At 39.7% G+C, this 22,647-nt stretch overlaps 1 protein-coding gene across 1 annotated transcript in view; it reads right to left on the bottom strand.

Annotated features, from left to right (window-relative positions):
- Positions 1-3,358: 3,358 nt before the first annotated feature.
- Positions 3,359-22,647, bottom strand: part of wls (Wnt ligand secretion mediator) — a 113,747-nt gene continuing 94,458 nt past the window's right edge. Inside the window, exons 9-12 of the mRNA XM_061941270.2 lie at positions 21,061-21,204; positions 18,171-18,254; positions 17,937-18,105; positions 3,359-3,982 (exon numbers count right to left, since the gene is read on the bottom strand). Of these exons, the coding sequence (XP_061797254.2) occupies positions 3,873-3,982; positions 17,937-18,105; positions 18,171-18,254; positions 21,061-21,204 (507 nt within the window). The 3' untranslated portion in view covers positions 3,359-3,872. The remainder of the gene's footprint in view (positions 3,983-17,936; positions 18,106-18,170; positions 18,255-21,060; positions 21,205-22,647) is intronic.

Raw genomic sequence — 22,647 nt, 5'->3', positions numbered from 1 at the left:
TCGCAGGCGTTTTATGATCGCTCAGCACAAGAAATACGTTACACACATACAGTTGTTGACAAAATACACTGTACATTATATACCTCAGCTAACTAAACTATGGAAATGTATAATATAATTCATGTAGCAATACGGTCTCACTGCACAGCGGGCCAGCAGTTAGCAGAGTCATTGCACAATCCATGGTGAGGCACAACTGGCTGGTGACTCACCGCAAGCTTCTTCTCAGTATTTGAACGGCAAATGTGAAAATTCAGCGATTTTGAATAAAAAATAATCTAAAACTGGTGAAGTTAAATGGAAAATAACTTTATAGTATAATCACTGGATACATATAACAATTTAATTTTTTTTTTTCTTTTTACATTTTTTTTCTCTCCATGATGGCAGGTGAGGCCCCGCATTTTTAAAAAAGGATCGAAAATGGAAAAAGATGGGGGAAAATATTTTTTTTTGTTTTAGTGTGTTTTTTGTTTGGGGACAAACATGAAACGAACCTTCCCAATTGTTAGGAAGTCCACTGTTTAATATGTGTCTATGCTTCACTGATGAGACTATTTGGTGGACATCGTTTTGTCCTACTCATTTCGGCGGTTCTTGAACTCACCATAGTGTGGACTGTGACGCAACACTTTGTTTACATGTTAAATCTCCCACTCCTTTGTCTCATTTTGTCCACCAAACGTTTTATGCTGTGCGTGAATGCACAAAGGTGAGCTTTGTTGATGTTATTGACTTGTTGGAGTGCTAATCAGGCATATTTGGTCAGTGCATTACTGCAAACTAATCAATGCCAACATGCCATTTGCATACTTGCCAACCTTGAGACCTTTGAATTCGGGAGATTGGTGGGTGGGGCGTAACCGGGGGCGGGGTTAAGGGGGAGGAGTATATTTATAGCTAGAATTCACTGAAATTCAAGTATTTCTTATTTATATATATATATATATATATATATATATATATATATATATATATAAATACAATAAATACTTAACTTTCAGTGAATTCTAGCTATATATATATATATATATATATATAAAAAATAATACTTTAATTTTAGTATTCATTTATTTACACATATACACACACACATTACACTCCTCTACTCATTGTTGTATTTGAAAGTGCAATGCTTTGCAGCCTTTGAAGGAGCATAGGTATGGGCAGCATCTGTGAAATGTAATGTGCGGGAAAAGAGTGAGTTTAGGGTTGAATTGTCCATCCTCGTTCTATTCTCTGTCACTCGCCGTCGCCATGGCCGTCTCCTTCTTGCTGTGTGGGGAGTTGCGCACTCTCTAAAAGCCGTAGATGTTATGACGTGACTGGACCGCACGCTGTTTATATGGAGAAAAAGCGGACGTGACGACAGGCTGTTCTCACTCAGGTCCGCACGGACCCGGAGGGGGCGTGCCTTAAGTCCGGCTGGAAATCGGGAGAAATTTGGGAGAATGGTTGTCCCGGGAGAGGCACTGAAATTCGTGAGTCTCCTGGAAAATTTGGGTGGGTTGGCAAGTATGGCTATTTAGACTAGCTGTATGTACATATCGCATCATTATGCCTCATTTGTAGCTATATTTGAGCTCATTTAATATCCTTTACGCTTATCCTCTTTGTATATAATTTAGTTTTGCGTGTCTCAGAACACATTATCTGTATGCAATATTGGCTGCATTTCAGATGTTGTTCCAGACCACAGCAAATATTACCAAGCTTGCCAAAGATTGTAATAAATACATTAAAAGAAGACAGCCTGACGTTCCCTTTAACTTGGACACACACATCTATACCTTTGGCCATTAAAACCCAGTAATTAAAGGCCTACTGAAATGCGATTTTCTTATTTAAACGGGGATAGCAGGTCCATTCTACGTGTCATACTTGATCATTTCGCTTCATTTGTGCTGAAAGGATTTAGTAGAGAACATCGACGATAAAGTTCGCAACTTTTGGTCGCTGATAAAAAAGCCTTGCCTGTACCGGAAGTAGCAGACGAGTAGCGTGACATCACAGGTTGTGGAGCTCCTCACATCCGCACATTGTTTACAATCATGGCACCAGCAGCGAGAGCGATTCGGACCGAGAAAGCGACGATTTCCCCATTAATTTGAGCGAGGATGAAAGATTTGTGGATGAGGAAAGTGAGAGTGAAGGACTAGAGGGCAGTGGGAGCGATTCAGATAGGGAAGATGCTGTGAGAGGCGGGTGGGACCTGATATTCAGCTGGGAATGACTAAAACAGTAAATAAACACAAGACATATATATACTCTATTAGCCACAACACAACCAGGCTTGTATTTAATATGCCACAAATTAATCCCGCATAACAAACACCTCCCCCCTCCCGTCCATATAACCCGCCAATACAACTCAAACACCTGCACAAACAGCCCAAAGTACCGTTCACCTCCCCAAAGTTCATACAGCACATATATTTCCCCAAAGTCCCCAAAGTTACGTACCTGACATGCACATAGCGGCACGCACGTACGGGCAAGCGATCAAATGTTTGGAAGCGTACTCACGGTACCGCGTCTGCGCATCCAAGTCAAAGTCCTCCTGGTAAGAGTCTCTGTTGTCCCAGTTCTCCACAGGCCAATGGTAAAGCTTGACTGTCATCTTCCGGGAATGTAAACAATGAAACACCGGCTGTGTTTGTGTTGCTGCAGCCGGCCGCAATACACCACTTCCCACCTACAGCTTTCTTCTTTGCTGTCTCCATTGTTCATTGAACAAATTGCAAAAGATTCACCAACACAGATGTCCAGAATACTGTGGAATTTTGCGATGAAAACAGACGACTTAATAGCTGGCCACCATGCTGTCCCAAAATGTCCTCCACAATCCGTGACGTCACGCGCAGGCGTCATCATACCGAGACGTTTTCAGCAAGATATTTCGCGCGAAATTTAAAATTGCACTTTAGTAAGTGTTGCAATGTTAAGATTTCATCATTGATGTATAAACTATCAGACTGCGTGGTCGGTAGTAGTGGGTTTCAGTAGGCCTTTGATTCTGAGTAGCCTCTGATTTACTAATGTTGTAAAAATGTGTAGAATAAATATTAAATTTCAACATTTCTGTCAACATAGTCATTTTGATAGTAGGCTATTATGGCGAATATAGACACTTACGTCATGTGTTGCCTTCATTATAAGACTTATATACGGCTTTTAATTTTTTGCGGCTCCAGACAGATTCGTTTTTTGTATTTTTGGTCCAATTATTTCAACGTTTTGGGTTGCCGACCCCTCCTGTGACTGTATGCATGTTCGAAATAAAACCATAACCATTTTTTTGATGAGCTGCTTTGAATTAGTTAGCTGACAAATATTTGAAACAAGTCTGCACCAGAGGTTAAGTAAAAGCATGTTTATTTAAATTAAAATAAAAAGCACAAACATGGCATTTAATAGACTACTGGCAACATTGGTAGAGCTGAATACATTGTTCTGAAGTTTAAAAAAAACACTATAAAACACATGATCTACTTTCTATGGAAGAAAAGGACGTGTTGCTTCACTGAGAATGCACAAATTGAACCAAGTAGCAATACTGCATCCAGGACAAACACAAAATAAAGTCAATTCCCATCCCCAGCTCAGGACTTAGCAAACAGTTCAACTTCAGTGCAAAGTTCCGCCTGTTGCAACTTGATGCGACTTTTCTCACCGATGATTTCCACGACTGCCTTTGCCCATAATAACGCGCTCAAGTATCCGACTTGGTGTCCGAGGAGCAGTGCAACATTTAGCGACGGTGTACACAAAAGCGTGATGTGTAGAATGAAATGAACAGGCAGCAAGGATGAAGGGGGTAGTGGGTGCACGAGTGGGCCCCGTGGAACACTCGGTGATAAACGGCAGATTATCTATTCCTGGGCCTCTTTGCCCGTCATCTTGTAGATCTCAGTGGGACCGTCGACATGAGTGATGGTCGTGGTCAACTGGATGTCCTCCCCGCTGGACGCCCCGGCGTCTCCTGCACAAACGGACACTTGGCGTGAAGATATTGGAGGGACGAGGGCCTCGACTCGGCAGAAATGAAGGAGTAAATCATCAGTGGTTGGAACATAGGAGACTGCATGCTTGATGGACTTTTGGGAAAGCCTCCAAAAATGCATTTTGATAAATAACTCCGGAGACGCATGCTTTACAGGACTTCTGAACCAGGGCTGATAAACGGGCCCCGAGTTCAAAACTTGGGAGACAAACATTTTTGCTAGCAAACAGAAGACTTTGGTCCAAATGTATCGTTTACATATCCGAGGTGTTCCTCAAGGCACCCCTTTTAAGTACTGTCCTTTTTGGTAGCTGCACATTTTTCTGAAAATGTGATTCATTTAACTAAGGTGTTGCTGTAGCTCGTTTACGTTCGACGTCTTTAGTTATACTAGTGGTGTTCCTCAAGGTTCAACCTTTTTTCATCATTTGGGCTATTCAACCCGTAGCCGGAGAGACTTGTGTTTTGCAGCAGATTCTTACAAACGCTAGAGTGCTGTCATAGAGATGATCTTTGAATAACTTCTTTTTTTTTTTTTTTGCAACATCTTTAGTTAGACTAGTGGTGTTCCTCAAGGTTCAACTTTAGGTCCACTTTTTTTCATCATTTGGGCTATTCAACTGGTGGCCAGAGAGTTCAGTTAAAAAAAAAAAACTTGTGTTTTGCAGTAGATTCTTACAAACGCTCGAGTGCTGTCATAGAGATGATCTTTGAATCGCTTTTTTTTGCAACGTCTTTAGTTATACTAGTGGTGTTCCTCAAGGTTCAACCTTAGGTCCCCTTTTTTTCACCTTTGGGCAATTCAACTTGTGGCCCGAGAGACATGTGTTTTGCAGCAGATTCTTACAAACACTAAAGTGCTGTCATAGAGATGATCTTTGAATGTGAAGTAAAGTGAAGTGAATTATATTTATATAGCGCTTTTCTCTAGTGACTCAAAGCGCTTTTACATAGTGAAACTCAATATCTAAGTTACATTTAAACCAGTGTGGGTGGCACTGGGAGCAGGTGGATAAAGTGTCTTGCCCAAGGACACAATGGCAGTGACTAGGATGGCGGAAGCGGGAATCGAACCTGGAACCCTCAAGTTGCTGGCACGGCCACTCTACCAACCGAGCTATACTGCCCCAAATAGCTTTTTTTTTTTTTTGCAACGTCTTTAGTTATACTAGTGGTGTTCCTCAAGGTTCAACTTTAGGTTCCCTTTTTTTTCCCTAATTTGGGCTATTCAATTGGTGGCCAGAAAGTTCAGTTAAAAAAAACAACTTGTGTTTTGCAGCAGATTCTTAGAAAAGCTAGAGTGCTGTCATAGAGATAATCTTTGAATAGCTTTTGTTTTTTGCAACGTCTTTAGTTATACTAGTGGTGTTCCTCAAGGTTCAACTTTAGGTCCCCTTTTTTCCATCATGCGGGCTATTCAACTGGTGGCCAGAAAGTTCAGTTTAAAAAAACAACTTGTGTTTTGCAGCTGATTCTTACAAACGCTAGAGTGCTGTTATAGAGATGATCTTTGAATATCTTTAATTTTGCAATGTCTTGAGTTAAAATAGTGGTGTTACTCAAGGTTCAACTGTAGTTCCCCTTTTTTCATCATTTGGGCTATTCAACTGATGGACTGAAAGTTAAGTTAAAAAAAACATGTGTTTTGCAGCAGATTCTTACAAACGCTAGAGTGCTGTCATAGAGATGATCTTTGAATAGCTTTTTTTTTTTTTTTGCAATGTCTTTAGTTATACTAGTGGTGTTCCTCAAGGTTCAACTTTAGGTCCCCTTTTTTTCATCATTCGGGCTATTCAACTGGTGGCCAGAAAGTTCAGTTTAAAAAAACCAACTTGTGTTTTGCAGCTGATTCTTACAAACGCTAGAGTGCTGTTATAGAGATGATCTTTGAATAGCTTTTGTTTTTTTGCAACGTCTTTAGTTATACTAGTGGTGTTCCTCAAGGTTCAACTTTAGGTCCCCTTTTTTCCATCATTCGGGCTATTCAACTGGTGGCCAGAAAGCTCAGTTTAAAAAAACAACTTGTGTTTTGCAGCTGATTCTTACAAACGCTAGAGTGCTGTTATAGAGATGATCTTTGAATAGCTTTAATTTTGCAACGTCTTGAGTTAAAATAGTGGTGTTACTCAAGATTCAACTTTAGGTCCCCTTTTTGTCATCATTTGGGTTATTTAACTCGTAGCCGGAGAGAGTTGTGTTTTGCAGCAGATTCTTACAAACGCTAGAGTGCTGTCATAGAGATGATCTTTGAATAGCTTTTTTTTTTTTTTGCAACATCTTTAGTTATACTAGTGGTGTTCCTCAAGGTTCAACTTTAGGTCCCCCTTTTTTCATCATTTGGGCGATTCAACTGGTGGCCAGAGAGTTCAGTTTAAAAAAAAAACTTGTGTTTTGCAGCTGATTCTTACAAACGCTAGAGTGCTGTTATAGAGATGATCTTTGAATAACTTTTTTTTGCAACGTCTTTAGTTATACTAGTGGTGTTCATCAAAGTTCAACTTTATGTCCTCTTTTTGTCATCATTTGGGCTATTCAACTCGTAGCCGGAGAGACTTGTGTTTTGCAGCAGATTCTTACAAACGCTAGAGTGCTGTCATAGAGATGATCTTTGAATAACTTTTTTTTTTTTTGCAACGTCTTTGATTATACTAGTGGTGTTCCTCAAGGTTCAACCTTAGGTCCCCTTTTTGTTATCATTTGGGCTATTCAACTCGTAGCCGGAGAGACTTGTGTTTTGCAGCAGATTCTTACAAACGCTAGAGTGCTATCATAGAGATGATCTTTGAATAGCTTCTTTTTTTGCAACATCTTTAGTTATACTAGTGGTGTTCCTCAAGGTTCAACCATAGGTCCCCTTTTTGTCATCATTTGGGCTATTCAACTCGTAGCCGGAGAGACTTGTGTTTTGCAGCAGATTCTTACAAACGCTAGAGTGCTGTCATAGAGATGATCTTTGAATAATTTTTTTTTTTTGCAACGTCTTTAATTATACTAGTGGTGTTCCTCAAGGTTCAACCTTAGGTCCCCTTTTTGTCATCATTTGGGCTATTCAACTCGTAGCCGGAGAGACTTGTGTTTTGCAGCAGATTCTTACAAACGCTAGAGTGCTATCATAGAGATGATCTTTGAATAACTTTTTTTTTTGCAACGTCTTTAGTTATACTCAGTGTTGGGTTAGTTACTGAAAACCAGTAACTAGCTACAGTTCCTAGTTACTTTATTTCAAAAGTAACTCAGTTACTAACTCAGTTACTTACACCAAAAAGTAATGCGTTACTGTGAAAAGTGACTATTTAGTTACTTCTTTTTTTTCTCTTTTTTTTTTAAGGCTCCCAATAATGCCCTTTTAGCCTTCATTTCAGTACTGTTATTGCACTGGAGAATAATACAAATGTTGATCAACTTGACATGCATTTGCATCACTGAACTCTGCTAAGCAATGTGGTCTACATACAACACACAAAGACAAAGATATGTTTCAAAGGGCCAATTTATTTCAGGCCAGAACAAATCCATCCATCCATTTTCTACCGCTTATTCCCTTTGGGGTCGCGGGGGGCGCTGGAGCCTATCTCAGCTACAATCGGGCGGAACAAATAGACAAAACTATTTTAAATAGCTGCAACATAATGGCACTTTAACTTTAAGTAGATAGGATCTTTGATCCAAGACACAACTTACATTTAACTAAAATGTTATTTTCTTTGTGTTCGACTAAAGAAAAGTATTGAGAATGTCTCCATGTTAAGAAACTCGACTTCTGGCTTCGCCATGATGTCTTGTTAGTTGTTATGAGAGTAGCGTATGTGTGGGTGTGTGTGGCCCTTTAAGATATGACAGCATGTGAGGCGAGTGACGTCAGTGAGTGAGTGGGCGAGAGAGGTGAGGGAACGGCGACAGTGAGTGCGTGCAGGTGCTCTAGCTTGGTGGATGGCTGCGTCCAATAAAGTCACAAAGTTGCAACAATCCGCCGGCCTCGTCATTCACCCTCAGCTGTAAAGACCCACTTCCGGGTAAAGTGAAGGTTGTTAGCCCCGAAGTACATAGGCCCTGGAGGAACGTCTCCCCTGCGCCCCCACCCACACAAAGCACGCTTTTTCTTTTCCTTGTGACACAGAAGGACGACACCGCAGCGCTGCAATAAAACACACTCAGATCTTCTGTTTCTAGCTGATACTACATAAAAAATAACGTAAAATAACGCAGTAACGCATCATGTAGTAACGGTAAGTGAGTTACTGAATATAAAAAATAACGCGTTAGATTACTAGTAACCGCCGAAACTAACGGCGTTACAGTCCCAACACTGGTTATACTAGTGGTGTTCCTCAAGGTTCAACTTTAGGTCCCCTTTTTGTCATTATTTGGGCTATTCAACTCGTAGCTGGAGAGACTTGTGTTTTGCAGCAGATTCTTACAAACGCTAGAGTGCTGTCATAAAGATGATCTTTGAATAACTTTTTTTTTTTGCAACGTCTTTAGTTATACTAGTGGTGTTCCTCAAGGTTCAACTTTAGGTCCCCTTTTTGTCATTATTTGGGCTATTCAACTCGTAGCTGGAGAGACTTGTGTTTTGCAGCAGATTCTTACAAACGCTAGAGTGCTGTCATAAAGATGATCTTTGAATAACTTTTTTTTTTTGCAACGTCTTTAGTTATACTAGTGGTGTTCCTCAAGGTTCAACTTTAGGTCCCCTTTTTTTCCCTAATTTGGGCTATTCAACTGGTGGCCAGAGAGTTCAGTTTTTTTTAAACAAATTGTTTTTTACAGCAGATTCTTCAAAACATTAGAGTGCTGTCATATAGATGATCTTTGACTAGCTTTTTTGTGTGCAAAAGATCCTTAAAAACATCAGAACGCTCCTGTAGCTGCGACAAAATAAATAGAGCATAATGAAATGCCTACTGTAGAGGATGCTGGTTCCCAGATACATAGAACATACGACTAACAGTGAGGGGAAGAAGTTCAGCCCAGCCCCTTAGCTTTCTGAAAATGTGGCCCCCCATAACAATTCAGTTGAATATCCCGGTTTCAAACCCTTCACCATCTTCACTGTTGCCGTGCTTTGAGCCGAAGAAGACGTTCAAACTCGAGTCTCAAGTCGCCCAAAAATTGGAAACTCCTACTACTGTAGTTTTACACAACATATTTTTTCGGACTATAAGCCGCTACATTTTTTCCTTCACTTTGAACCCTGCAGCTTATTAAACGGTGCAGCTAATTTAAGACTTTTCTGTGTTGAATACAATGTTTTGCATTCAACACTGAAAGGGTGCGTTATTGTCTGTGCGATAGTGCCAACTTTTGGACGACGTACTTCCCGTTTTAATGCCCAGAACTGGAAGTATAAGGCTGCGCGTTCCATTTACCTCGGAAGTTGGAGCTGGGAACGACGTCAGATATGAGCTGCGAGCGTTCCAGTTACAAGGTCGGAAATCAAGATTGCCACATCCGCGAAAGCTGTTTTTGCCTTGTCTGAATATAAACAACTTACGAGAAAATATGGACTCTTTCTAGAACCTTCAAGCACAGTAGATGAGGAAATAAAGACGTTATTGCTAGCGATACCATATGAAACACATCTAGTTGACACCACAGTAACGTTATCATAAAGTAACGTCTAACAAAACATCGTATACGGCTGATTCACAACAAAAAGTAATCAGAAGTGCTAAAAACGGATATCATCATTGTTTACTTCCAGAGTAGCCATCCTTGAAACGAACTTGGGGATGGTGAGAATGCTCCGACTTTCCGAGTCGCAAATCCGACCTTGAGGAGTGTTCCAGTTGAAATTCCTACTAGGAACTTAAATTCAGACTTCCCAGAACAAATCGGACGCACCATATCCGTCCATAGCGTTTCTACTCGTATGGAGTACGAGTTTTACAATATAACTAAAACAATTCTTACTTACTAAACCGTCCCATGTGTGATGTCTGTAGGAGTGTTTTCATGCATATCAGTACCTGCTATCGTAATGTAATCAAGCTAGCGTTGTTAGCATTAGCTAATATACTAACACGTTTACGAGCGTCTGTGTTAGCATTATTAACTTACATTCTTTTTGTATTGTTTGTTTCACAAATTCCTAAGTAAATCCACCAAAACGTCACCGATGATTAGAGAGCTAGCTTGCACAGCTAGTAGGTCCATGACGATGACTACTGTTTTGTTTGATCTACTGTTTTGTTTGATCATCTGTTTTACTGCCTTGTTACAGACACCGTTTGGAAACAATTAAGATATGTAAATAAACATTTATAAAATATTTAGTACCGGTATGTATCTGCGGCTCCCGGCTATTATGTAAATCTATTTATTTCTTCAAAAATGTGGTAGGTGTGGCTTAAATACCGGTGGACTTTACAGCTCGGGAAAGTACGGTATTTTTGGGGGTGTTAAAAGCCTAAAGATTTTTTTCCTTCAGTTTAATTCAATGCCAAATGAATACCTTTTCCCAATTGTGTTTACAGTTAGAACATCTGAAATAGATCACACAGAGTGAGCCTTTAAAGCACTGGTGTCAAACTCAAGGCCCGGGGGCCAAATCTGGCCCGCGACATCATTTTATCTGGTCCGCAAACATGTCAAAGTACTGAATATTTTCTCACTAAATGTCATTGATTTTTTATTTTTTTTGACAGAAAAAATATATGTACTGCTTGAAATTGCATTCCTTTTAAACTTTAATAGTATCCAATATTGCAAAAAATATTACAGTATACTATCATACTTTCCAAACATGTTTTTGTCGAAATAAAAATACTTAACTTTACAGCAGACTACCCATCAAATTCATAAAAATGACAATGAATTGTACATTGTTCTTTACAGCATATTACTGTAAATTGAAAAAAAAATTACTACCGTATTTTTCGGAGTATAAGTCGCCCCTGATTATAAGTCGCACTGGCCGAAAATGCATAATAAAGAAGGAAAAAAACATATATAAGTCGCATTTTTTGGGGAAATTTATTTGATAAAACCCAACACCAAGAATAGCCATTTGAAAGGCAATTTAAAATAAATAAAGAATAGTGAACAACAGGCTGAATAAGTGTACGTTATATGAGGCATAAATAACCAACTGAGAACGTGCCTGGTATGTTAACGTAACATATTATGGTAAGAGTCATTCAAATAACTATAACATATAGTTTTTCAACCTTTTTTGAGCCAAGGCACATTTTTTGCGTTGAAAAAATCCGGAGGCACACCACCAGCAGAAAACATAAAAAATTAAACTCAGTTGACAGTAAAAAGTCATTGTCGCAATTGTTGGATATGACTTTAAAGCATAACCAAGCATGCATCACTATAGCTCTTGTCTCAAAGTACACTGCAAAAACTGAAATCTAAGTAAGATTAAATATCTCAAATAAGGGTCATATTTGCTTATTTTCTGTCTGATAAGATAATTCTTCTCACTAAGCAGTGTTTTACTTGTTTTAAGTGTTTTGGTCCTTAATGATCTCAGTAAGATACTACAGCTTGTTGCTGAGATTTGATGACCTATATTGAGTAAAACATGCTTGAAACTAGAATATCAAGTGTTGCAAAGCTGTGCCATCAACACTCACAAGCAGGGGCGCCGAAAAGGGGGGGGTAAAGGAGACGGATTCTAGGGGCCCATGATGGAGGGGGGCCCAGAGAGGCCCCTAATGATGATGAAATTATAATACAGAAAAAATAATGACACTGTGTTGAGGGCCCTGTAAAGATTCTTTTCATGGGGCCCAAAATCCCTAGCGGCGCCCCTGCACATATAGACGATCTTTGTCACATATGGAGGATCTATGTCACATATAGACGATCTTTGTCACATATGGAGGATCTATGTCACATATAGACGATCTTTGTCACATATAGACGATCTTTGTCACATATGGAGGATCTATGTCACATATAGACGATCTTTGTCACATATGGAGGATCTATGTCACATATAGACGATCTTTGTCACATATGGAGGATCTATGTCACATATAGACGATCTTTGTCACATATAGACGATCTTTGTCACACATAGAGGATCTATGTCACATATAAACTATCTTTGTCATATATTGACAATCTTTGTCACATATGGAAGATCTATGTCACATATAGACGATCTTTGTCATATATTGACAATCTTTGTCAGATATGGAAGATCTGTGTCACATATTTTTATAGACGATCTTTGTCACATATGGAAGATCTATGTCACATATAGACGATCTTTGTCACATATAGACGATCTTTGTCACATATGGAGGATCTATGTCACATATTAACCGATCTTTGTCACATATTAACCGATCTTTGTCATATATCGACAATCTCTGTCACATATAGAGGATCTATGTCACATATAGACGATCTTTGTCATATATTGACAATCTTTGTCACATATGGAAGATCTATGTCATATATAGACGATCTTTGTCATATATTGACAATCTTTGTCACATATGGAAGATCTATGTCACATATAGACGATCTTTGTCACATATGGAGGATCTATGTCACATATAGACGATCTTTGTCACATAAAGACGATCTTTGTCACATATAGACGATCTTTGTAACATATAGACTATCTTTGTAACATATAGACGATCTTTGTCATATATTGACAATCTTTGTCACATATGAAAGATCTATGTCACATATAGACGATCTTTGTCACATATAGACTATCTATGTCACTTATAGACGATCTTTGTCACATATGGAGGATCTATGTCACATATAGATGATCTTTGTCACATATAGACGATCTATGTCACATATAGACGATCTTTGTCACATATAGACGATCTTTGTCACATATAGACGATCTTTGTCACATATAGAGGATCTATGTCACATATAGACGATCTTTGTCACATATAGACGATCTTTGTCACATATAGACGATCTTTGTCACATATAGAGGATCTATGTCACATATAGACGATTTTTGTCATATATCGACAATCTTTGTCACATATGGAGGATCTATGTCACATATAGACGATCTTTGTCACATAAAGACGATCTTTGTCACATATAGACGATCTTTGTAACATATAGACTATCTTTGTAACATATAGACAATCTTTGTCATATATTGACAATCTTTGTCACATATGAAAGATCTATGTCACATATAGACGATCTTTGTCACATATAGACTATCTATGTCACTTATAGACGATCTTTGTCACATATAGATGATCTTTGTCACATATAGACGATCTATGTCACATATAGACGATCTTTGTCACATATAGACGATCTTTGTCACATATAGACGATCTTTGTCACATATAGAGGATCTATGTCACATATAGACGATCTTTGTCATATATAGACGATCTTTGTCACATATAGAGGATCTATGTCACATATAGACGATTTTTGTCACATATGGAGGATCTATGTCACATATAGACAATCTTTGTCATATATCGACAATCTTTGTCACATATGGAGGATCTATGTCACATATAGACGATCTTTGTCACATAAAGACGATCTATGTCACATATAGACGATCTTTGTCACATATGGAGGATCTATGTCACATATAGACAATCTTAGTCATATATCGACAATCTTTGTCACACATAGAGGATCTATGTCACATATAAACTATCTTTGTCATATATTGACAATCTTTGTCACATATGGAAGATCTATGTCACATATAGACGATCTTTGTCACATATAGACGATCTTTGTCACATATAGACGATCTTTGTCACATATAGAGGATCTATGTCACATATAGACGATCTTTGTCACATATGGAGGATCTATGTCACATATAGACAATCTTTGTCATATATCGACAATCTTTGTCACATATGGAGGATCTATGTCACATATAGACGATCTTTGTCACATAAAGACGATCTTTGTCACATATAGACGATCTTTGTCACATATGGAGGATCTATGTCACATATAGACAATCTTTGTCATATATCGACAATCTTTGTCACACATAGAGGATCTATGTCACATATAAACTATCTTTGTCATATATTGACAATCTTTGTCACATATGGAAGATCTATGTCACATATAGACGATCTTTGTCATATATTGACAATCTTTGTCACATATGGAAGATCTATGTCACATATAGACGATCTTTGTCACATATGGAGGATCTATGTCACATATAGACGATCTTTGTCACATATAGACGATCTTTGTCACATATAGACGATCTTTGTCACATATGGAGGATCTATGTCACATATAGACGATCTTTGTCATATATCGACAATCTGTCACATATAGAGGATCTATGTCACATATAGATGATCTTTGTCATATATTGACAATCTTTGTCACATATAGACGATCTTTGTCATATATTGACAATCTTTGTCACATATGGAAGATCTATGTCACATATAGACGATCTTTGTCACATATAGACTATGTCACATATAGACGATCTTTGTCACATATGGAGGGTCTATGTCACACATAGACGATCTTTGTCACATATAGACGATCTTTGTCACATATAGAGGATCTATGTCACATATAGACGATCTTTGTCACATATGGAGGATCTATGTCACATATAGACAATCTTTGTCATATATCGACAATCTGTCACATATGGAGGATCTATGTCACATATAGACGATCTTTGTCACATATAGACGATCTTTGTCACATATAGACGATCTTTGTCACATATGGAGGATCTATGTCACATATAGACAATCTTTGTCATATATCGACAATATTTGTCACACAGAGGATCTATGTCACATATAAGCTATCTTTGTCATATATTGACAATCTTTGTCACATATGGAAGATCTATGTCACATATAGACGATCTTTGTCATATATTGACAATCTTTGTCACATATGGAAGATCTGTGTCACATATACAGGGGCGCCGAAAAGGGGGGGTAAAGGAGACGGATTCTAGGCGCCCATGATGGAGGGGGGCCCAGAGAGGCCCCTAATGATGATGAAAGTATAATACAGAAAAAATAATGACACTGTGTTGGGGGCCCTGTAAAGATTCTTTTCATGGGGCCCAAAATCCCTAGCGGCGCCCCTGCTCACAAGTATAAAACTACTTTTTTAAAGTAACAATTTCTTATTTCAGGCATGAAAAAAAAATCATGACTTTGACACAATTGTGTCTCATAATTAAAACAGATGACAGCCAAATGGACTTTGCTGTTTTATTTTCAATAAAACAATAGAAAATATGTACTCACATAGTAGTACACTTGTTATTAGTGATAATATACTTATTTTAAGGTATTTTTGGGTTCATTGAGGTTAGCTAATTTTACTTCTTTTGGAAAGTCTTGACAAGCCACATTTTCTTGTTCTACTGGCAGATAATTTTGCTTAGTTCAAATAAAATACCCCTAATTTAAAAAAAAAAAATTCTTGTTTTTGAACACTGACTTTTTGCAGTGTAGGTGTACTGTCACCACCTGTCAGATCACGCCCTGACTTATTTGGACTTTTTTGCTGTTTTCCTGTGTGTAGTGTTTTAGTTCTTGTCTTGCGCTCCTATTTTGGTGGCTTTTTCTCTTTTTTTGGTATTTTCCTGTAGCAGTTTCAGGTCTTCCTTTGAGCGATATTTCCCGCATCTACTGTGTTTTTATCCTTCTTTGTGGGGACATTGTCGATTGTCATGTCATGTTCGGATGTACATTGTAGACGCCATCTTTGCTCCACAGTAAGTCTTTGCTGTCGTCCAGCATTCTGTTTTTGTTTACTTTATAGCCAGTTCAGCTTTAGTTTCGTTCTGCATAGCCTTCCCTAAGCTTCAATGCTTTTTCTTAGTGGCACTCACCTTTTGTTTATTTTTTTGTTTAAGCTTTAGACACCTTTTTACCTGCACGCTGCCTCCCGCTGTTTCCGACATCTACAAAGCAATTAGCTACCGGCTGCCACCTACTGATATGGAAGAGTATTACACGGTTACTCTGCCAAGCTCTAGACAGCACCGACACTCAACAACAACACATCATTTGCAGACTATAATTACTGGTTTGCAAAAAATATTTTTTACCCCAAATAGGTGAAATTAGATCATCTCCTACGGCACACCAGACTGTATCTCACGGCACGCGGCACAGTGGTTGAAAAACACTGACATATAGAACATGCTATACATTTACCAAACAATCTGTCACTCCTAATCGCTAAATCCCATGAAATCTTATACGTCTAATCTCTTACGTGAATGAGCTAAATAATATTATTTGATATTTTACGGTAATGTGTTAATAATTTCGCACACAAGTCGCTCCTGAGAATAAGTCGCACCCCCGGCCAAACTATGAAAAAAACGGCGACTTATAGTCCGAAAAATACCGTACTTTTTTTTGCGTTAAAATTCTGTTGACTGAGCTGCCAGTTGTTGACTGTAAAATCTACGGTTCTTGTTTTTACGGTAGAAAAACTGGCAGCTAAGTTGCCATAATAAAAAAAATAACTTGTACTGTTTTTCCATTAATAATATAATGTTGTAAAAACCAAAGTAAATTTAACACAAAAATTCTGGCAACTAAGCTGCCAGCTTTTCTTTTTTTTTTTTTTTTTTTTTTTTTTTTTTTTATGTCCTGTCCAGCTTCTCAGGCAAATCATATAGTTGATGTAGATGCCCATGTCGGCTGTTCAGATTTACTTTACAAAAGAGAAGTGTAGGATACTTCTCTTGTTGCCTTATTTGTATTTGACTTTATTAAATGTATTTATATTATCATTTAGTGCAGCCGGGCCGGAGCAGGAGGGGATAGAAAGAGAAAAAAAAAGAAGACAGAGGGGGAAATTGTGGGGACAAGAGGGGGATTAGACAGAGAGACAAAAACAACAACAGCAAACAACAACAACAACAACAATAGAGCAACATCAGCAAATATGACATGTACAAATATGATGGTAAAAGTAATAGCAAATAAGCAGTTAGCGAAAAATAAAAAATAATACAGAAATAACAATGAGCATTATTACACTACAAATGGATCAATACAAATACCAATAGAAATAGCGCTATTGATAATGAACAATACCAATAATTTACCTTTATTATCAACAATACAGTTGTTTAAATGCAACAATACATATACGTAATGATAACTTGAGATACGAAAGAATGCAGAAAAATGGAGGGGGAGAAAGAGAAGCAACCTACATTAACCTTGTAGATTGTTATAGTCACAATAGGTTAAGCTTTGTCAGTGTGCCATGTGTTACACCCAGTTTACCCTAGGGCAACAACGTTAATATAAGCTGCCAGCTTTTCTACCGTAAAAACAAATACCGTTTCGCAAAAAACAGTGGTACTGATTTTCCATTTACCGTAAAATGTTGTAGAAAATCCCCCAAAAACCCCAATTTTTACAGTAAGATTTTGTAAATGTAAAGTTTTTACTGTAAAATCAACAGTCTACTTAAAACAATTAATAATGAAATCCAGAGGCAAATTCATACACTGTTAAAAGCGGCCCTCTGATGGCAGCCAAAACTGCCATGTGGCCCTCAATGAAAACCAGTTTGACATCCCAGCTTTAAAGCATTCAAAAAAATGTCTCATTTGGATTTTTATTCATACCCAAATGTACTTTTAAACATATTTGATGCTTAATAATGCCGCTTTCTTCCTGGCTAAGCTTAACTCTACTTCCCTTTAGTTTACTTTCCTTTCCATTTAAAAAAAATGACAAGTAAATTGAGCGCGGTTGACTAATTACTAGTCATGTGCTTGCAGGCCATAAATAGACCATCCTTTGTGCAAGACAGGACTGGCATGTAGTACTGCAGCATCCACAGCAGCGGTCAGCGGTCCCACCTCTGACCAGGTACTAGTATCTCATAGTACTTTAGGCAATGAAAAATAGTCAATACCAAGTGCAAGAGAGAAAATAATGTCACACATCTGTGTAGAAATGGTTGTCATAGTTACCAGTGATGCACTGAGCGCTTGACTGGTCGTCTCCATATCGCTTGTGAGAGGGGGCGTAGAGGAACATGATGGCAAACACGTACAGGTTCCACATTCCGTAGATGCCAGTGAAGAAGGCGCTGTTCACCTGCACTGTGTGGTCCCCCCAGTGCCAGTGGCCCTCATTCACCTGGACGGGTTGCAAGTACACTTCTTGTTGTCCGACGGCTCTGGCGAATACATGACGACACTCACCTGGCTGATGATGAAGAAGATGACCGTCATGGCAGCACAGGCCAGAGTGACCAGCATGAGGAACTTGAACCTGAAAATCAAACCCTTCAAAAGGAGGGAGGGGGGTCATAGAACTTGAGTCACAGTGCACAGTCAGGATGTATACAGTGTTCCCTCGCCACAAAGCAGGTCACGCACAACGCCCTCAGTATTCCCTAACCACATAGTAGGTCACGTACAACGTCCTCAGTGCGTCGCACATTTGAGAGTACCTTTAAAGGCCTACTGAAACCCACTACTACAGACCACGCAGTCTGATAGTTTATATATCAATGATGAAATCTTAACATTGCAACACATGCAATAGCTTACTTAAGTGCAATTTTAAATTTTGCGCGAAATATCCTGCTGAAAACGTCTCAGTATGATGACGTAAGCGCGTGACGTCACGGATTGTAGAGGACATTTTGGGACAGCATGGTGGCCAGCTATTAAGTCGTCTGTTTTCATCGCAAAATTCCACAGTATTCTGGACATCTGTGTTGGTGAATCTTTTGCAATTTGTTCAATGAACAACGGAGACAGCAAAGAAGAAAGCTGTAGGTGGGAAGCGGTGTATTGCGGCAGGTGTTGTGCCGGATAACGCACCCCCGCCGTAGAATGCACCCCCTGACTGTTGTGCCGGATAACACAGCCGGTGTTTCATTGTTTACATTCCCGAAAGATGACAGTCAAGCTTTACCATTGGCCTGTGGAGAACTGGCCTGTGGAGAACTGGGACAACAGAGACTCTTACCAGGAGGACTTTGAGTTGGATACGCAGACCCGGTACCGTGAGTACGCATGCAGCTGCGGCTTCCAAACATTTGATCGCTTGCCCGTACGTGCGTGCCGCTATGTGCATGTCACGTACGTAACTTTGGGGACTTTGGGGAAATATATGTGCTGTATGAACTTTGGGGAGGTGAACGGTACTTTGGGCTGTTTGTGCAGGTGTTTGAGTTGTATTGGCGGGTTATATGGACGGGAGGGGGGAAGTGTTTGTTATGCGGGATTAATTTGTGGCATGTTAAATATAAGCCTGGTTGTGTTGTGGCTAATAGAGTATATATATGTCTTGTGTTTATTTACTGTTTTAGTCATTCCCAGCTGAATATCAGGTCCCACCCGCCTCTCACAGCATCTTCCCTATCCGAATCGCTCCCACTGCCCTCTAGTCCTTCACTCTCACTTTCCTCATCCACGAATCTTTCATCCTCGCTCAAATTAATGGGGAAATCGACGCTTTCTCGGTCCGAATCGCTCTCGCTGCTGGTGGCCATGATTGTAAACAATGTGCAGATGTGAGGAGCTCCACAACCTGTGACGTCACGCTACTCGTCCGTTACTTCCGGTACAGGCAAGGCTTTTTTATCAGCGACCAAAAGTTGCGAACTTTATCGTCAATGTTCTCTACTAAATCCTTTCAGCAAAAATATGGCAATATCGCGAAATGATCAAGTATGACACACAGAATGGACCTGCTATCCCCGTTTAAATAAGAAAATCGCCGGAAGTAGGAGTCCTGTTCTGTCTTCTAGCTGCTCAATCTTTTTGTATTGAAAAAAAGTCTGCGGGCTATAGAGCGTTTTCTATTCGGGCTCCAGTACTCTGGAATGCCCTCCCAGTAACAGTTAGAGATGCTACCTCAGTAGAAGCATTTAAGTCCCATCTTAAAACTCATTTGTATACTCTAGCCTTTAAATAGACCCCCTTTTTAGACCAGTTGATCTGCCGTTTCTTTTCTTTTCTCCTCTGCCCCCCTCTCCCTTGTGGAAGGGGGGACACAGGTCCGGTGGCCATGGATGAAGTGCTGGCTGTCCAGAGTCGGGACCCGGGGTGGACCGCTCGCCTGTGCATCGGTTGGGGACGTCTCTGCGCTGCTGACCCGTCTCCGCTCGGGATGGTCTCCTGCTGGCCCCACTATGGACTGGACTCTCACTATTGTGTTAGATCCACTATGGACTGGACTTTCACAATATTATGCTAGACCCACTCGACGTCCATTGCATCCGGTCTCCCCTAGAGGGGGGGTGGGGGGGTCACCCACATCTGCGGTCCTCTCCAAGGTTTCTCATAGTCATTCACATTGACATCCCACTGGGTTGTGAGTTTTTCCTTGTCCTTATGCGGGCTCTGAACCGAGGATGTCGTTGTGGCTTGTGCAGCCCTTTGAGACACTTGTGATTTAGGGCTATATAAATAAACATTGATTGATTGATTGCTTAATTGTTTCAGTTTCGTAAATTCACCAAAACATCCCAGTGGAGTTATTGAGTCTGTTTCGCTGATTGGAGAGCTAGCTTCCGCGGCTAGTGGGTCCATGACGATGACTTCTGTTTTGTTTGATCACTCGTTTTACTGCCGGTTTACAGGCACATAAACATTTACAAAATCGTTCTGTGTAAATAACTCATTTTCTGCCTATAGTCCGGTGCGGCTAATGAATGGAAAAGTATTTTTTTCTTCTAAAATTGAGTGAGTGCGGTTTATATACCAGTGCGCTATATTGGTAATATTCATATAAATCATAAAATAGTGTGCCTACTTCACAAAAATGTCCTCAATTTTGGCGGGGGTTACGTTTCAGAACCCCCCTTACAATAATTGAGGTAAATTAACGAAAAATGCACTCCCAGTGCAGACCTCAATCAGACCCTTTCTAATCCTTTAAAAAAAATCCTGAATCCAAACTGTGAGCCGGATCACAATCAAAATGTAATCACTTGTTCTTTATCTCGTTTGTGACATTTCCTGAAAATTATATCAAAATCCGTCCATAACTGTTGGAGGTGTGTTGCTCACTGACTGACAAACCTTGGCGAATACGCAACCTGCTTGGCGGAGGTAGTAAAACGGCGATAGTTCATACCTCGTAGTGCAGACGTCTGGCCTTGGACATGGCGGGCAGTGAAGTCCTCTTACCACTAATGTTGCGGAATACTTGGAAAACCATGAAGCAGAGGAAGAGGAAGTAGAGGCAAGCACAGATTCCTGCCACTATAATAAAAGCCATCTGGGAGAACATCAGTCAAGGAAATAAGCGCCTGCTCATCCAGAAGAACAGAAAGCAGTGTCATCATACGCCGTTTTAGCTTAGGTATTGACGGAGGCAGATAATTACATATAGCCATATTTGTGTGTTACTTCTTTACTTTCATAGTCATATTACAAATAGCTAATGTTCCATATTGTACTCTTTTCCTTTTCTCATCATCTTATGAAAGTGTGCTTACATTGTGGGGCCACCTGGAGCTAGGAGGCAGAGAGGAGGAATCCTCCCTGCTTCCCTTCTCAGGCCGACTCTAGATAAGAGACACAATGGGCATGTGTTAAGGTGAGAGAGATGAGGGCGGGGGGAGATATTGAAGAAGAGAGTGTTTTCCCTGATGTTTTTCAGATCATTTTAGCTGCGCTAGTGAACGCTTGCTGTACTGGATTGGTCTCACGTTTATTTTCAAAGCTTTGAAAATAAATCACAAAATACCCATTCTGTCTGGTGGTCAAAGAACTCAGCTTATGTGTCATCAAAAGAACTTGGGAGTGACCAGCAACTTAAATTCCCTGATGAGAAGTTGATTGAAGTGTTTGAGAAAATGGCGGATTGCTTCCCGATGTGACGTCACGTTGTGACGTCATCGCTCCGAGAGCGAATATTAGAAAGGCGTTTAATTCGCCAAAATTCACCCATTTAGAGTTCGGAAATCGGTTAAAAAAATATATGGTCTTTTTTCTGCAACATCAAGGTATATATTGACGCTTACATAGGTCTGGTGATAATGTTCCCCTTTAAGGTGCCGACCGAGATGCTGGTGCAGTTTTACTCAGCCATCATCGAGTCCATCCTGACCTCCTCCATCACCGTGTGGTTCCCCGGCGCCACAGTCCAGGATAAGCATCGCCTGCAGCGCATCGTACGGGCTGCTGAGAAGGTGATTGGCTGAAAGCTCCCATCCCTCCAGGACTTGTTCTACTCCAGGACCAGGAGGCGTGTGGGTCGGATCACAGCTGACTCTTCTCACCCTGGACACAAACTATTCTCCCCTCCATGTGGGTCCATCCAGACCCACACCTCCCGCCACCTGAACAGTTTTTCCCCCTCGGCCATCAGGCACATGAACAATAACAAGATCTGATAGCTCAGTTACAGCTCTTTTTATGACCAAATCTGTGTTATATGTTGCAGGATTGCACCAAAAAAAATTCCTAGTTTGTGAACCCGTTCTCAAACAATGGCAATAAAAACTATTCTGATTCTGATTAAGTCCTTCCATGCTGGGTAATATTTCATGAACATGGATACCATGGTTGGAATCTTTGGCCACCTCAAGATCCAATTAGGATTCAGGAGCTACGATTCGATGAAAAATCGATTATTGATGAATCGTTAATAAATTGATGCAGTTTTACATTTCAATAAATAAGCGTTTATCACTTGCAATTTTTAAATACAGTGCAT

This window comes from Nerophis lumbriciformis, linkage group LG03 (genome assembly GCF_033978685.3).
Source record: "Nerophis lumbriciformis linkage group LG03, RoL_Nlum_v2.1, whole genome shotgun sequence".
In the NCBI taxonomy this organism is placed as follows: domain Eukaryota; kingdom Metazoa; phylum Chordata; class Actinopteri; order Syngnathiformes; family Syngnathidae; genus Nerophis; species Nerophis lumbriciformis.
This window is presented reverse-complemented; position numbering and strand designations above follow the sequence as displayed.